Source organism: Etheostoma cragini, chromosome 13 (assembly GCF_013103735.1).
Source record: "Etheostoma cragini isolate CJK2018 chromosome 13, CSU_Ecrag_1.0, whole genome shotgun sequence".
Taxonomy (NCBI): Eukaryota; Metazoa; Chordata; class Actinopteri; order Perciformes; family Percidae; genus Etheostoma; species Etheostoma cragini.
Window position 1 is genome coordinate 5,975,955 of NC_048419.1, and position 16,591 is coordinate 5,992,545.

The 16,591-nt window shown below is 42.7% G+C and overlaps 1 protein-coding gene across 4 annotated transcripts in view; it reads right to left on the bottom strand.

Moving 5' to 3' along the window:
- The window catches only part of dscama (Down syndrome cell adhesion molecule a), a 117,146-nt gene that overhangs the window by 35,403 nt on the left and 65,152 nt on the right, over positions 1-16,591 (bottom strand). For 3 of the 4 annotated variants that reach the window (XM_034889905.1, XM_034889903.1, XM_034889904.1), the window contains exons 4-9: positions 8,884-9,030; positions 5,452-5,730; positions 4,935-5,210; positions 3,984-4,280; positions 2,379-2,654; positions 961-1,239 (exon numbers count right to left, since the gene is read on the bottom strand). In XM_034889905.1, the coding sequence (XP_034745796.1) occupies positions 961-1,239; positions 2,379-2,654; positions 3,984-4,280; positions 4,935-5,210; positions 5,452-5,730; positions 8,884-9,030 (1,554 nt within the window). Of the gene's footprint in view, positions 1-960; positions 1,240-2,378; positions 2,655-3,983; positions 4,281-4,934; positions 5,211-5,451; positions 5,731-8,883; positions 9,031-16,591 lie in introns of those variants that run through there. The other variant, XM_034889906.1, reaches the window with a different exon arrangement.

Below are 16,591 nucleotides of genomic sequence, written 5' to 3' on the forward strand. Positions count from 1 at the left end.
TCTTTTTAGTTTTCAACACCACCTTACTACCATTAGTTTTACAGTACTTTTTGGAATTCATGATCAATAACCCTCATTTATATAGAATTATACCTAATATTTCAGTTAAAAAAGCAGAAATTAGGAATTAATTAGACTAATAGTTAAGATCAGAGGAACGTACAGATGAGTTTAGTCAGGAATGAAAGTGATAAATTGTATTTGCAAAGAGCGTTGTAAGGAATCCAATCCATTTTTTTTGTGGTATTTTGGTTTAAAAGAAACCCATATTTCCGATATAAACATTTTTTTTAGGGGTCAAATTTGACCTGAGGACACCAGGAGGGATAAAGATCTGATACTGACACTCACCACTATCTTAATTGTCAACAGAATTCACTTTGAGTGAGTCCCTAAAACATTTAGTACAGTAGCAGACAGGTCCTGAAAGAGTCAATCTACCCACTGCGGTGGTGGGTCGCCAATGAGAATTGAGTGATTCATTAGTTGTTTTTTGCCTCTGATGTTCTTTTACATTTCAACCAAGTCCTCCAAGTTTCCTTGGAGCAGAGGTGGACTCTGAGGAGCAGTCAGTACATGAAAACATGTGACAGGGGAAATCAATAAATAAAACGATGAAATATATATTTTAAGAGTCAGTAATTGCATAGATTTCATTGCTAACTTGACAGCGCTTCATGGTGTTTTCTGGACAAGTTCAAGAACGATGTTTCCTGGACAAGTTCAAGAACGATGTTTCCTGGACAAGTTCAAGAACGATGTTTCCTGTATTTCACTCTGTTGGTAAAAAGCCTGGGTTGCTAGTGGATTTTATAATTCATTAGCAACAGTGGCTGGTGGCCAAAAAAGCATCAGGCCCTGGTAACAAATTACATAAGACACAGAGATCTGTGCTTGTGTCTTACACTTCAGTGCCTTCTCTATTCCCCTCATCACCTCCACCCATCCCCCCTTTCTCACCTCGGACGATGAGTTGGCTCTGGTGCTCTACGGCGGCGGCCTGGTTGCGTGCGATGCAGGTGTAGTTGCCGTTGTGCATCAGTGTGAGGTTGGAGATTCTCAGGGAGCTGGTGAAGTCTATGTTGTCTATGGTGACGCCCAGGCTGGCTGCGATTGGCCGACCGTCCTTCTGCCAGGTGATGAAGACGGGTTGGTCACCGGACATGACCACGCAGGGAATGAAGACTCGCTGGCCGATGGAAAACCGAGGGAACTCAAACGGGTGGATGGTAGGTGGAACTGGGGATAAGACATTCCAATTTATTTTCACCTCAAGAGGTTTACATCACGCCTGTGGGTAAGGCTGGGTTATATATACACATCATGGCTGAGTACTTTATTAAGCACTCCCGTAGCAACTAATTAGTCATAATTGTCTCTTTATTACCTTGTTCCACTATATAAGCATAAGCAGAAATTAGTGAAATATTGTATTACCTCTACCCACGTAGAGCTGAATTATCACTCAAACTGCATGCATATAACATTCTCTCTAACTGTCTTTGGCTCTCTGGGGACACCGTAGCCGTCGTGAGAACCAGATGCTTTGGAAAATTAATGATTTAAAATAACATTGGAATAAGCTGCACTTCAGCGCTTATTTAATTCACAACAAAATAGGCATAATGGGCTCCTGGGGATTCCCTCTTGGCAGCGGTGGAATGCTAAGCAGCCGAGAGGCAAATTAGCCGAGGCGGAATGGCGGCATAGCTTTGTCTATGCGGTGTGATTTCCCTCTCGCACACTTGTTAGCATGTCAAGACCCGCTAGAGAGAAAAGGGGGGGAGGGGGTTTACCCATTCGAAATCACAAATTATGCAACGTCATTGAAGAGAGAAAGCCATCTGAGGTTATCATCATCTGACTCAGCTCAGCGCCGCTGCATATTCAGATGAGCCCCAGCAGATAAACTGGCTGGTATGATGGAGATGGTGCTTTGCTATCAGTGATCTTAGTGTGTTTTTTTCCTTCATTTTTACAGGTTGTGGTATACAAATATTCCTCTGCATATCTGTGTTTTCAGCGACAAGGGAAGGTAGATAATGAGGCAATGTTTTCACGTATCTTTTAAATGTGAAAAACAGCATGCACACCAGATGGAAAAACAGAGGGTAAGACTGATAAAGGGATTCCGTTTTAGTATCCACAGACTGAGAGATTAATGACGGAGTATGATACAGCCTGTATGTACATATCAAATATGTGGCCTAAACTGCTTATTTGACACTTGAGATTGGTAATAATCCTGATCCATGTTTACACACAGCTACAGCGCCTAAATCTTAGGCAATTTCTCTAAATACAAAGTCCAGGCTTGCAATCCAGTATTGAGTCATGAACTGTAGTTCTCAGAATACAGACGAGATTGAGGTTCATACCTTTCACAGTAACATAGACGCTCTGGTGTGTGGAGAGCTGCGGCTGCACCAGCACATTGCATGTGTATTCTCCTTCATCCACATCCTTCTGCACATCAAAGAGCTTCAGGGTGCCGTTGTTCTCAAAGGCCCGCTGGCGGTGGTTGTATGGCAGCAAATTGGAGTCCTTGTACCACTTGATGGAGTAGTACGGGTAGCCAATGACACGGCAGTGGATGTACATGTCCCGCCCAGCGATGGCAGTGAGGTTCTTCATTGGTCTGATGCTGGCAGGCCCTTGAAGGACACATTGGAGAGACAACTCTCTTAAAATGATTTTGAGGCAGGGGGGTAGGGGGGGTGGTATAAAATATTGCTGTGCTGTGTTGTGTGTGTTTCAAGACACCACAAACATGCCTTTTACATGCCTTGATTAATTCTGATAGGAAGGAATAAAAACATTGCCAAGATGTCAGACTGCCTGATATCGTTGTAGTAACTCAAAGAACAGGAAAACAAGCACACAATCATTACCAGCGGACCCTTTCTGCTCTATTTTTTGCCTTGTCAGAACCAGGAACTCATGTACCTTTCTATGTGAGCTTGTAGCGAATATTACCTTGCGTTTCCACCTCTTCTGAGCCGGCTGTGATTGCCTCTGAAAAGCATTAGAGTGGAATGTTCCCTTTCCCCACTCATGAAGCTATTATAGAAACCATTACTCATGTTGCCAGCTTTCGCACACACTTGTGAAAAACCAACAGAATAACCAATAGGCTTCCATAGCTCAGTGTCTATCAGGGAAATGGACTATTAGGCTTCTCTTTAAAGCACTAAAGAAGACAGTTTAACTAGGCTCCGTAGTGTACTTTGAGCACAAGCATATCCTAGGTTGCTACTCTCTTTAGCACGATTAAGGAGCCAACGATGTGAGAAACAGTCATTACACTTTCTCTGCAACGGCACCTATAGAGATTTATCTTCATTGCGTGGCTGCATTCGGCATCCATGGACCTTCGCTTAAGGGCTAGAGGATCTCCCTATTTAGCCTTACAACATGCAAGAATGAACACAATCAAATTAAACCAACCAGTGTACAGAAAGTACCCTTCCCTCTCCACAAGAGAGAAATACTAATAGCCTTACACCAAGCACAGAAAGCTTGAGCAACCTAGTATTACCGCTACATGACAACAGCAAGCCAGCCAACCATGTCCCTGTAGAGAGCAGATAGCACTACATTCACATGAGCTAACAGTAATTCAGCCTAATGGCATCCCAATACAAAGCTATCAACAGGTGTTGGGTCGGAAGTGGGCATTAGAAAATGTAATGCTGACAAAATTGACGGATGAGTACAGGACGCTGGACAAGTAGCTGTCGTATTGTGAACACTGAATGTACAATAGCCTACCAGGTTCCTAAATGATTAAAAAAACTAGCAACACATCTGAAGGCTAACAATAAAACCCGGTTGACAAACTCACTCAGACTTTCTTTTAACATCTGCACATCCAGGCATTTTTAATGTAGCCAATTTAAAAAGGTATTTAAAAAACTGAATAAATCAAGACATGTTGATGTGTATATGTGATGGTGTGTTGGAAGAGTTGATCTGACAAGCACCTCTTACGTTTATTCGCGCCTGGTAGGAAACTGTCCCGGCCGAGTTGTTGCAGATGCAGCGATACACCCCTCCGTCGGGCACCTGGGTCTGGCTGATGTTGAGGTGGCTGACAACATGGCCCTCGCCGTTGGTGTAGTGGGAGATGCGGTGGCGGCTGTCCCGTACCACTTGCTCGTCATCCAGAGTCCACTGTATCCGGGGCTCCGGCGTGCCCTTTACCGTGCATGACAGCGACACAAACTCATTGATGTTGTAGACCTTCTCGCTGAACGAAGCCAGAATCTTGGGGGTGCCATCTGGGCAGTGGAGGGAGACACACATGGCAATATACATTGTTTTATTCTACACGGATTAGTGTCATATTTGATCATTTATGAAATGAGAATCTATTCTGGATTTCTTTTCATCGCAGTAAGTTCATCGCAAGAATCAGAGTGTAAAGCAGATAAATACAGTTCCTTTCTCTGGCTCCACAACATCATTGATTATCAATTTTCTCCTTTCATTGGTCATGGGAGGCAGACACTGCAGCAACCCAGCTTGTGTAACAGTTTGCAAGCCTCCTTCAGAAAATCTAATAAAGCCGAGCTGTAGGCTACTGCAGCACTCAATCCCACATACACAGTCTGGATTTGAACATAAACACATAGCCAACACAGCTTCGAGGAAGGCTTAAGTTCACTTATTTGGAGGGGGGTTCAGGCTCCTTCTACAAGAAAATGTAGTGTCATATAATTTTGGACGATTAGTTTTACCAGCTAGAGCTAGAGCAAGTGATAAATACATTTTACTCAAAAAGCTTAAGGACAAAACTATCTAAATTATTAGATCTGAGAGGCTCAGTTGCTGTGCCTAAGCCTTATAATGATAGGGAAAACCCTGCACATAAAGTAATGTATAGTATCTGCTCCCACCCACACATCTCCTGTGGGATCACTGTAATTTCTGACCTTCCAGTATGACTTGAACAAAGTCCTGGGCGGACATCTTGCCGTGTCTGGCGAAACACTGATAGGCTCCTCCATCACTCTTGGCCATACCAGCCATGACCAGGTTCTCCCTGTTTTGCCCTGTCATGCGAACGCTGTTACTGGGGTAGATGAGTTCTCCGTTGCGGTACCAGGACAACTGGTACTCCTCCGAGCCGGTAACGCTGCAGGACAGGGACACCTGGCTTCCCACGCTGCCCTTAACCTTCCGCGGGCTCACAACAACTTTCAGGGGCTCTGTAGGTTAGGGAAGTAAGAGGTCAGTAGTTGGTTATGAAAAGAAGATTGAAATATTTGGCCTCATTTGTTTTACCAGCAGTATTATTTTGCCAGGGAAGGATTAAAAACGCTCTGTGTAGCATCTTTAAAAACCTGAATCAGCATCTTTAGATTCCCAACTTGTTCCTGTTTTGAGGCAATATACCACATACATATAAAAATGTACCCGATGACTAACCACCAGGCCATGGGCACTGACCTTTCACCAGCAGCCTGCCAACCACCTCAGCATTTCCGTAGCCATTCCACACCTCACACACATATGTGCCTGTGTCGCTTGGCTGGGCCCTCTCTATCAGCAGGCCTGTCACACTCTGTCTGAATCGTGTGTCGGGCTCCAGAGGCCGGTTGTCCTTTAGCCAGCGGTACTTGGGCGTGGGGTGACCGGAAGCCTTGCAGGGCAACTCCACTCGATGAGACGACATCACCTCACGACGCTCAAAGCTGTCCAGGATGTGGGGTGCTGAGTTGGTGGGATCTGCAAGGGGGAAATAGGGTACAGTGAGAGATTTGAGTTGTCCTCGTTGTCACACTGTATCACATACCACAGGGGTTAAAACTGAGATGAGTATTTATTCCTGAATACTGGTTTCTGTCTAAAAGCTGATATGTCTAAAGCAGGGGTCTTCAACGTTTTGTAAGCAAAGGACCCTTTAACTGAAAGAGAGACGGACCAGGTACCCCCTACTACATATTTTGTAGAAGTTATATTTAAACATGTGCCTACAACAATGTGCATGGTGACATCATTTTATAAATCATGTTTTAATGTTGAATGATGAATTATTAGGACTAACTGCATCTGCGGGTGGCTATCTTAGTGACTATCTATTGCATATAGGATAGTAAGCTTATTACTGTTTTAATAATAGGCAAATAGGCTGATTTATATTTGCTAAATGTATGTAGGATTTATGTTAAGACAAGATTTTGGTGGCCCATTGCAGAAAATCTGAGAACATTCTATGGGTTCCGGACCCCCAGTTGAGTATCTCTAAATTCTAAAGTATTGATTGTGTGTTTCTACTGTTTCATGGTTATCATGGTGGCTAAGTAGGTAAAGGGACACACTCTCTTGCCATATTGTGAGTTTTAATATCAAAGCTGAAACGTGTGTAGAAACACTATGACAGCAGGATGAACAGTAGGATCCATATGGTCCTGGATATGTAACACAGTCAAAACTGGGACACGAAAAAAAAACATTGTTAAAGATGGGTAGTAGTAGGGGCTGAATAGCACTTAGTATGTGGTGTTTATGTTATTCATGTAATCGTGTTTCAGATGTCCATCCTGTCTGTCCCCCCTGAAACAGCAGCTGTCAATGACTTCTTTGCCCAACACAAGTCTATGGTTAGCTGCACACAAGAAAACACAGCGGGCTCCATTTTCATGAACCCAGCGGCGCGGACAGTTTAAAAACCAGGTTCTGTGTTTTACAACGGTCTGACAGCTGCACAAAATGGTTGCAAAAAAAACGGGCTCTGCCGTGCGTTATTGTGGCTTGACAGTATCCAAATTTTCATACCGTCAAACCTGCTTATTTTACGGTATAAGGTATTACCGTAAAAAATGATGACGTAAGGCTCAGGCGGCGTCACCAAACTGTTGCCTTGTGCCTACAGCGTTCAGAAAGTGAACACCAACCACTAATACTGAAACTCCTCTCCCTTCTCATTAGGTCGGAACCCCAAAATGCCGCCAAACCGCTGAAGTCCTGTTCTTCTTCTAGACCCGGTCACTCGGTGCACAACTTGACTTCACCCCCTCTAGCTATGTTTCCATCCACATGTTTTTACCCTAATTAAGTGATATAAAATGGAAAATGCCTTATGGAAACATTAAAATTCAATGGAATTTCCTTATTATCGACTCAAAAAATACGTTCATACCGCTTATGCGATAAACGCTGATGGAAGCATTATTTGCCGAATAAATAATGAATTGCAATTAAGTTTTAGGCCATTTTATGGTTGCAACCCGCCACAAAACGAAGAAGAAGAAGTTTTAGTTAATTTCCGGCCAGTATTCCCGCTCTCTTTGAACACATGGCGGGTGTCAACAAAGACAGATGTAAGTGGACGGACGAGGAGGTGAGAGACTTTCTTAATTTAATTCATCAGAAACTCACAAAGGACATGGATGACAAAGATTAGGACAAGCCGTGGAACGTCCTGCAAGTTGGATCTGCATCATCATAGCGATGTGTTGACAGTGTCATTGTTTTCTTATTCTAGCTTAATATGTCGCTATATCAGCTGCCACATGAGCACTATAACTACTTGTGCAATGTTGATCATGTGTTGGTAGATGGTGCGATTTTGCAATTTTGTCTTGAAAAACTTTGTTAGCAAATATTTCCTTCAATGTTTTGCAATTCAGTGCAAAAACAAATGGAAATGATGGATGTTCCGTTGAATGGAAACACACTGGTGACACAAAGGAATCACCAGCTTTATTCACATGAGTTTTTTAACTTCAAACAATTTGATTGACAAGAGGATGGAAACCTAGCTTCTTTTTTTCTCCTCCACATTGACAACCACACATAAGCATGTTTAGGCATTCAATAAATTATATTTAACTTTTAATCCTTGTCTCCTATGTAAGTGCAATGCAATTTTTTAATGACGGTATTGAAACTGTTACTGTTGCTAGTTTTAAGACGCTGCGGTATACCGTATTACCATCCAACCGTAGCCCCTATCGTGAGGCCTAGGCCCTTACCGGGTGCAATAGGCTATGACTGACTCAACGGCTTGTTAAAAACAATCATTGTTTTATCATGTTGCAGCATATAGTTATTGTAATGAATTAAATTACACGTTACCAGGTTTGATATGATCAAAAAACATAAACCCTGCTTCCTGTCACTCGGTTTTCCAAGATCTCATAACTGCATCCAGAATCAACTCAGAGGTCAAGAAAGTAGATGACAGGATACGAACAATGGGGATCAGATTTGTTTCATAGCAACCACCCGAATTCAGTTTGGTTTAACATTTTTAAGTGATTATTTAGCATCATGTGGGTTATAATGTCTGATGTGTGCTGATCAACCATAAATACATGATTATTCATACTTACTGGCTTTTCATCTAGAGCAACAGAAGGCATTATATTATGTTTCGTGCAAGTCAACTGATGCAAGTCAAATTCATGTGTGAAATCGGTCCCTTTAAATGGTTTGAGGTAAGGGAGGGCATTTTCTGTCCCGAAGCCGTCCCCACTAACTGTGTTTGCACAGTCCGGATGACCTTTATCACATGTCATCCCCTGTTTAATTCATGTGTTCTTCCTGTCACTCTCCATTTTATTCACTTCGTCTAGATCCTTTTCTACAAGCACAGATTTATTTCCATATGGTCCTCTGTCACTTTGCACTATTTTGAAACCGACCAAGATCAACAGTTAAACGAAAAAACAATCCAAAAAGAGGGTCTCATGCATTTTAATTGTATTTAGGTTGGTTTTGAAGATATTGTATACCCAAATGTTACTTGTGTAGTGTCATTTCCTGAGAAGAATACAGTAAAGGCCTTATCGATGTAGCTATTTGTCAGGATTTGATGTTGTTGACAAAGACGGTGATGCACAATTTGAACAGCACACAGATTTGCGTTCTTCTTACCTGAGACAATGAGGCGGGCACTATTGCTCTGTCGGGTCTCTCCTGTGTACCGATGGCGAGTCATACACCTGTAGTTATACAGCCCGTCTTCCATTTGCACATCCAGGATATACAGGGCTCCCGTGGATGTGATGAGAAACCGTGACACTGGAAGGAAATGAATAAAACATATTAGGTCACTGCATGTCATTGATGTAGGGTGCAATTTTAAATAGCTACTTAATGAAACCAACAATGAAAGCAAAGGACAATTCAAAGATGTTTCTGCCGTTGTTGCAAAACTGTTACTGCCTGTAGACCAGTCAGCACCAAATACAGACTTTCATCTTTATGTGACCTGTTACTACTGTCCATTGCCTCTGGTCTGTTGAACATTTTGAACAGGTTTCTATAGCTTGCAGTCTATCTAACAAACACAACTTTGATGTGGTCTATGGCCTGCAGACTAACCCTTCTCAATAGAGTGCAGGATCCATCATTTGCTCAATTAATTAGTCCTGAAAATGCCCACTTGGATGAAATGCACTGTGTCTCCATGTTTTGCCAAAAGCGGTGTGTTAAAACAGTGTGTAACACACAGCAGGAACAAACAAAGCATCAGTTGTCTCCAGATTTCATCACAGGAGACAACGAGCATTTTTATTTTTACAAACAAACAATATTCCACAGTCATACTTTGTGTATTCATTCGTATAAGCTGGAATCACCACCTTACACATTGTAAAAGAAGACTATACAGAAAATCCAATTTTAAAGTCTCTTAGCAAATATTTGCAAGTCAAGTGAGGTGCGCAGCACTGTGTGGTTGCAGTCACCAAACATCTGCTGCAGCCCATTTAGCTCAGCACAACTTGGAGCGCTGTGACAAGGCTGTGTATTGTCTAGCGGTGTAACACAGCTCGTTATCATGTAGCTCATCGCTTCTCTCTCTCTCTCTCGGGAGAAACTCTCTCTCTCAGTTTCTCCTTCTTTCTCTGCTCCAGCAAAAGTACAAGGAGCCGGGGATCACAGAGCACTTTGATAGGGCATGGCAGCGCGGGTCGGTTGTGCTAATATCATGCTAATGTTATGCTAATTTGCGTGAACACATGGAAGTAGAGAGAGGTAGTCAGTGGTTATGAGGAGTGATGTGTGCTGTAGCTGGTGGCTGCTGGGTATTTCATGTCACAGATGATGGAGAAGCCAATCTGGGATGAGGATCAAATGGGGCCGCCATACGGCAGGGGATTGTGGCAATATTGGTAGAGATATCATAATGCAGACTTTATGGGGTGTTGAATTACACTCATTTAGTCCCGTCATGACAGTTCAACACAGATTAACGCTGCTGGTACAGGGCCCTCTGCATATTGCATGCAAGGATAATGGAAAGAGGTGTAAAGCGCATGCTAAGTTAATTGTGTTATTTGCAACATCTCAACAATGAATCATTAATTAGCCGCAAACATCTTCAAAATGACATTTGGTCATTGCTGGCCTCGTTATGTTTTGAAAATCACAAGAATTCTTCCACTTTAGGCAGACATAACCATCTTTTTACACTCGAAGACCGCCAATGGAGTAACTGACAATATGTTTACAGGTTACAGTAAGGTGCAGTGAGAAAGGATGAATGAGAGGGCATAGAGAAATGGGGAGTGAACAAAGAAGGAGAGGGAGGAATACACAGGAGGGTGGTGAGGATTGTGAGTAAGGGATGACCTAGTTAAAAAAGAGAGACCACGGATTTGATATCCTGAGGGGTTTCTTCAGCTTGTGGTGACCGACAACCAATGATAAGAGGAATGGGATAAGAGAGGTAGTATACACCTGTATGTGTGTGTGTGTCTGTAGTCCTTAATCATATAACCACATAGACAACCAAGAATTACCAAATTTGAATGCAGTTCATGTTTTTTTCAAGTAAGGAAACAATTGAGAGAAAGCATATATCAAAGGAAAACAGCAGAGCAGCCTTTTACTCTCTGAAAGATCTTGAATTTTCCCTTGGGGATAAACAAAGTATCATCTGTCTATCCATCTATCTATCTATCTATCTATCTATCTATAGAATGGGGTTCATTTAGAGGATGGCATGCTGGCCTATGTATGGTATTGGGAACATTGCAATTTTTGCTATTACAACAGAATAATATGGTATAGTTTAGTTAAAAGGACTATACTCTAGGTTTATTTGTGTTCTTGTCAAGAAATAGATGAGAAGTCTGAACAAAATTTGCTTTTTTAAGCCCATCCACAATCTTTTCCTTAACCGTACTGCATCAAAAGTGACGCCAATAATCCCGATAGACATAACGCTAAAGGAGACTTTAAGCGTCAATAACAAAGCCAAAGACACCTGACCAAGCTTCTGTATTTGATGCAATGGGAGTGAGAATGTGTTGAATACTTATAGAGGTAGGATATAGTTAGCCTAGCTTAGCATTAGTTCTAAAAGCAGGAGGAAAAAGGCTAGCCTGTTTCTGTGGAAAAAAAGCATTTGCCTATCCACCATAACTTGTGAATTAATGAGCTCTAGATGTGGATATCTTTAACCATTTCTAACCTTGTCAGACTAGCTGTTTGTTTTGTTTTCCAGTCTTATTGCTAAGCTAATCTAGCTGTGTCCTGGCTTTAGCTTTGTATTTAGTGTACAGACATGAGAGTGGTATCAATCTGTTCATCTAACTGTCGGCAAGATACCAAATATGCATGAATCCAAAAACGCAGTGGTGCCAAACATCCACCTGTTTCTTCACTTCATAGTAGTGAAGAATAGAGTTGGACACCTTAAACTTTTAGTAATGTATACCCTAATCCCAGAAGTAGCCCAAAGTAAAGTAGCATCTTGGTACTGTGTTTTACTTCTACCTCCTCTGTGGAAACACAGCACATTATTAGCAAGCGTATGAACTTGAACTAGTACCCCTGAGCTCATGTAAATGTGTACAGCTTCTACCATAGGTGCTGTCTGCTGTGGTTTCTGACCAATCTATAAATGTAGTAAAAATGACACTTGTATTTAGAATGCTGTAATCTGAAATGGTAAAGTTGCAGGGATCATTTTCCAACAAATTAGCGCAATTTGCTTATTGGTAATAAACATTTAAACTGTTATCCTTTGTATTTGAAGGTATCACAAAACGGAATAAAATATGAAAAAGTAGGAATTATCTACAGCAGTTTGCGGTTTTTCTCCAACAATGCATTGCATTACGTTACGTTGGGGAGAAGACAGACGAAAGCCCGCTTGAGAGTGACGAGAAAAAGAGTAACGAGAGACGAGAAAGAGTGTTCAGCGGTAGATAGTGCAGATTATAGAAATGTGAGCGTGTGTGTGTGTGTATGTGCTATCCTCATGGTGTCAGACAGCATGCCTCAAATCCTTGATGCTAAGTGAGGCACGTCAAAACTTTTGGTGGCTCCTCGACCAGCAACCAAACCGCACTCACTTCCCTACAGCACAAGCAAGCGGGACTGGCAAGTTAGCCCATAGCTAGCATAATGCCTTCTATTTCTAAAATCTAGAAAAGTTTACCGGTACTTATCTGAACTAACAAAATTATGAGTGTCACTAGAAAGAAAGATAACATTGACATTACTCTGTGCTATTCATTGACAGTAAAAAAAACTGTACGTTGTTGAACGCACTGCTGCAGACGTAGACAGGCCCTGACTAGCTCCAGCGCTCGTTGCTGCGTAGCTGAATGATAGCAACTTACCAGGACACTGCACTGACACTCCACTCATTCTCCTCAGGCAATTCCCCATTTACCCTCTCATGTCTTACAGGTTCAAAGTTATACAACTGCAGGCCATCATACATGTTAGTATTGCTTCTAGCTACCTCTCATCCCAGTCAGTTGCCATAGTTCTATTAGCAGGCTGAGGCTAGCTACAAGTCTCCGAAAAGTTACGTCATCACCAAAATTGGGTTGAAAAAATGCTAATACCAAAAATGACAAAAACTGTCTGTTAACACTATTCGAAGACAGATTTATGTAACCATTAATCAACAGTGGGGTTTAACCTGCAACATGGGCTTTGAGTGTCACCATTAGGAAAAGTTGCTAGTTGTTGTTTAAAATAACTTCCACGAAGAAAACCGTGTTGTGTGCATATAATTGAACGGCTCTGACCAAACAGGGATGAATAACAACTCCTTATACTCTCCTCTCCTTCATCTAAAATGCAGGTTTGATGCTTTCATATGTCGATACTTTGGCTAACGTTAGCCTGGAGAGCTAATTTACCCGTTGGGCCCATAGACTGTAAATATTAAATACAGTCTATATTTGGACTGCAGACTAAAGAAAATGACACCACCCAAACTAGCAGTGAGTCCGACCGCCCGTGACATGTTGCTCTTTGTTAACGCTAGCAAAGCAACACAGGACAGAAAATAAGCACGGAAAGGTTCGACAGGTCCGACCTCCGCATTTAACTATATATCTATAAACTGACGAAAATGTAAACAGAAATAAACAGGTTTATAGATTCCACATATCTCCCCAAATAAAGTCAACTGCCATTTGTCATGCCCGGAAGTGATTGTTGTGTTAGCGTGGCAACACAGTGATTCTTGCCCGTTGTAATTAATTGCATTCTTGATTCGTGGGTAGATTCCATTTCTTTCTTCCCAGCATCTGACAGGATTGATTGTCTCACACAGAGATACAGGCCTACAGGACTAGATTGTATTTGCATGAGGGCATTTCTGTGTATGCTCCTACCACTGCAGGTATGTCAAATCCCACAGGCTTGTGCGTCCGCATTTCAAAGTCTCAACATACTGTATGTGATTCTGTACGTGCATGCGGGTGTAAATGTGTTTATGCAGCATTCTGCTGCATGGAGTAATGGTCAATAATAACGATCCAAGGCTCTCCAATATGCTTTATCCCTGCTCCCCCTACTGCATACTAACACAGCATCAACTGTTCTTGCAGTGTTTTGTGTGTCTTAACATGCTAGACATATGAGCATGGGTTTGTGTCCACACCTGGATCTATTAGTGTATGTTTCTAAAACTAAGGCTTTGCTCCATCCCAGGTGGCTTGCTGGACCATCAGTTGTCTTCTCTTCCCTTCTTCAGGCCACCCAGCTGCTTTGGCATCGAACACAAGTCCCTTTCTGTGGATCCGCACTCAATTGCTCCAATTAATTCCCATATAAGCAGCACTGAGCCCGCAAGTAGACTCTTTGTTCATTCAAATTGGGAGCAGTTTTTCACTGAAACCTGAATTAAGTGTTAGATGTGACCAGTGAGAAAAAGGCTGAAGCACGTCTGTATCGCAATTGTTCCACTTTGCAACAAGGACAGTTTGAACTGGTGTGGATGTGTTCTCGCTGGACACACAGGTTAACGTGTGACAGGGACTTAGGATTCAGGATAAAGGTTGAACACAATGACACACGGTGACACAGCTGACTACTTTGACCTTACTTGCTGGGCGACCATCTGCCCCAAAACAGCTGAAAGAGTCACTGCGGTTGCCTGAGTCATTTCAATATTCTATAAATGAGACATGAGTGGAGGAAAGATGAGATGGTAGGAGGGGGAGGAGAGGGAAAAAAAATAAAAGGATCAAAAGGGAAAGAGCACCTCTGGGATACAACCACTCTCTGTCATCTAAAATGACTTACAAATTAGCTTACAGCTATGCGCTGCCAGGGAAGAAAAAAAAAAAAAGACACAACTTTCATATGCTAATTCACATCACGGCTAGGAAGAGTAATTATCAAAACAAAAAAGTCAGCCCTGTCTGTCTGACAGATCTCAACAGGAACTACCCCGTCTTTGTTTCTTACACTGCCTGCTGTCTTCCTCAAATCCAACACACTGTTACAAGAGCAGTACTGAGCATGACACGATGTAAAGATATCGTGACAGTGACGAACAAGAACGTATTTAAACTGAACCCCGTGTAGATATTTGCAGCTCTGCATGCAACAAAACGCTCTAAGTGTATTACTTCAACGATTTTCGTTCATTATTTTCATTGTCAATTAATCGGTCCACTAATTTCTCAATCAATTGATTCGTGGTTCGGCTTATAAAATAAAATGTCAGAAAATGGTGAAAAATGTGATCAGTGTTTCCCAAAGCCCAACATTAAGTCCTCACATGACTTGTTTTGTCCACAACTCAAAGATGTTTAGCTTACTGTCACAGAGGAAAGAAGAAACTAGAAGATTTTCACGTTTAACAACTGGATTTAGAGAATTTTTTGGACATAAACCGATTCTCAAACTAGTTGGATATTAATTTAACAGTTGACTTATAGATGAATCTCTAAACAATGTGCCGTTAAAAAAATGAGGATGTTAGGGCACACAGTGTTCAGATGTACAGTACATTTCCCCTGCCCAACTCCATTTGTTAACTGAGAAGAAACTTGACTATTTTTCTTTTATGACCTCAAACCCCTCCTGCACTCTTCCGACTCTGAAGAACTCTGAAGCGTCTGACCAACAACAACACCATCGCCACCAACAGTCTGGACGCCACTTACAGGAAACTCAGGGAGTCAGCTAAACAATGCGGATAAAAATTGCTTCCTCATCACTCTGCTGGCAGTGGCCCCGCTGTGCAACTGTCTTGGAGTGTATTAGTGAGGGGAGTGTGCTCCCTGGAGACAGTGTCACCGTAACCTTGGCCACTCAAAGTCATACAGCTTGACCCAAAAAATTAAAAATAAAGAAGATATTGCATGCCGCTATTACAGTTGCACACTAACAAAGCAACACCTATCTGCATGTAGAGAGGATTTAAAAAAGATCTTATTGAGGTGGTAAATAAATAGAACAGAACAGTGTGTACAGTAGGAGCTTTTGATTTTCACTTTTAATATGTTCCTTTCTTGTTCAAGGTCTTTTAACTTAAACCCCAAAAGACATGGAAGCCAAATGGGCATAATGTGTAGAGTTGTTGAGATACCGATACCCGTATCGGAAAGGCTTCTGATACTGCCTAAAAGCTGCTGGTATCGGCAAGTACGCAAGTCTATGCAGCGAGCCAATACTACGCAATTTAACCCAGAAAAAAACAATTTTGAAGTAGTTTATTTATGAAATAATTTCTATGGTTATCTCAGCCGGGAACCATCACCTTATCGTGGTTAGAGGTTTGTGTGTCCCTATGAACCTGAGGGCTGTGTTGTCTGGAGCTTTGTGCTCCTGGTAGGGTCTCCCATGGCAAAGAGGTCTCAGGGGAGGGGCCAGACAAAGAATGGTTCAAAGACTTCGATGGTAGAGCAAGGAAGGGATAGAGAGACCCTGCCCGGAGGAAGCCCGGGGCCCCCGTCTGGAGCCAGGCCCAGACGGTGGGCTCGTGAGCGAGCGTCTGGTGGCCGGGTTTGCCACGGAGCCCGGTCGGGCACAGCCCGAACAAGCAACGTGGCACCTCTCCCTCCAGCCCATGGGCCCACCACCTGTGGGAGGATCCAAAGGGGTCGGGTGCGCTGCTACATGGGTGGCAGCGAAGGTCAGGGGCTTCGACGGACCAGAACCGGGCAGCAGAGGCTGGCTCTGGGGACGTGGAATGTCACCTCTCTGTGGGGGAAGGAGCCGGAACTTGTGCGGGAGGTGTAGCGCTACCGGTTAGATCTGGTGGGGCTTACCTCTACGCACAGTCTCGGTTCTGGAACGTTTCTCCTGGATAGGGGTTGGACTCTGTCCTACTCCGGAGTTGCCCATGGTGTGAGGCGCCGGGCGGGTGTGGGGATAC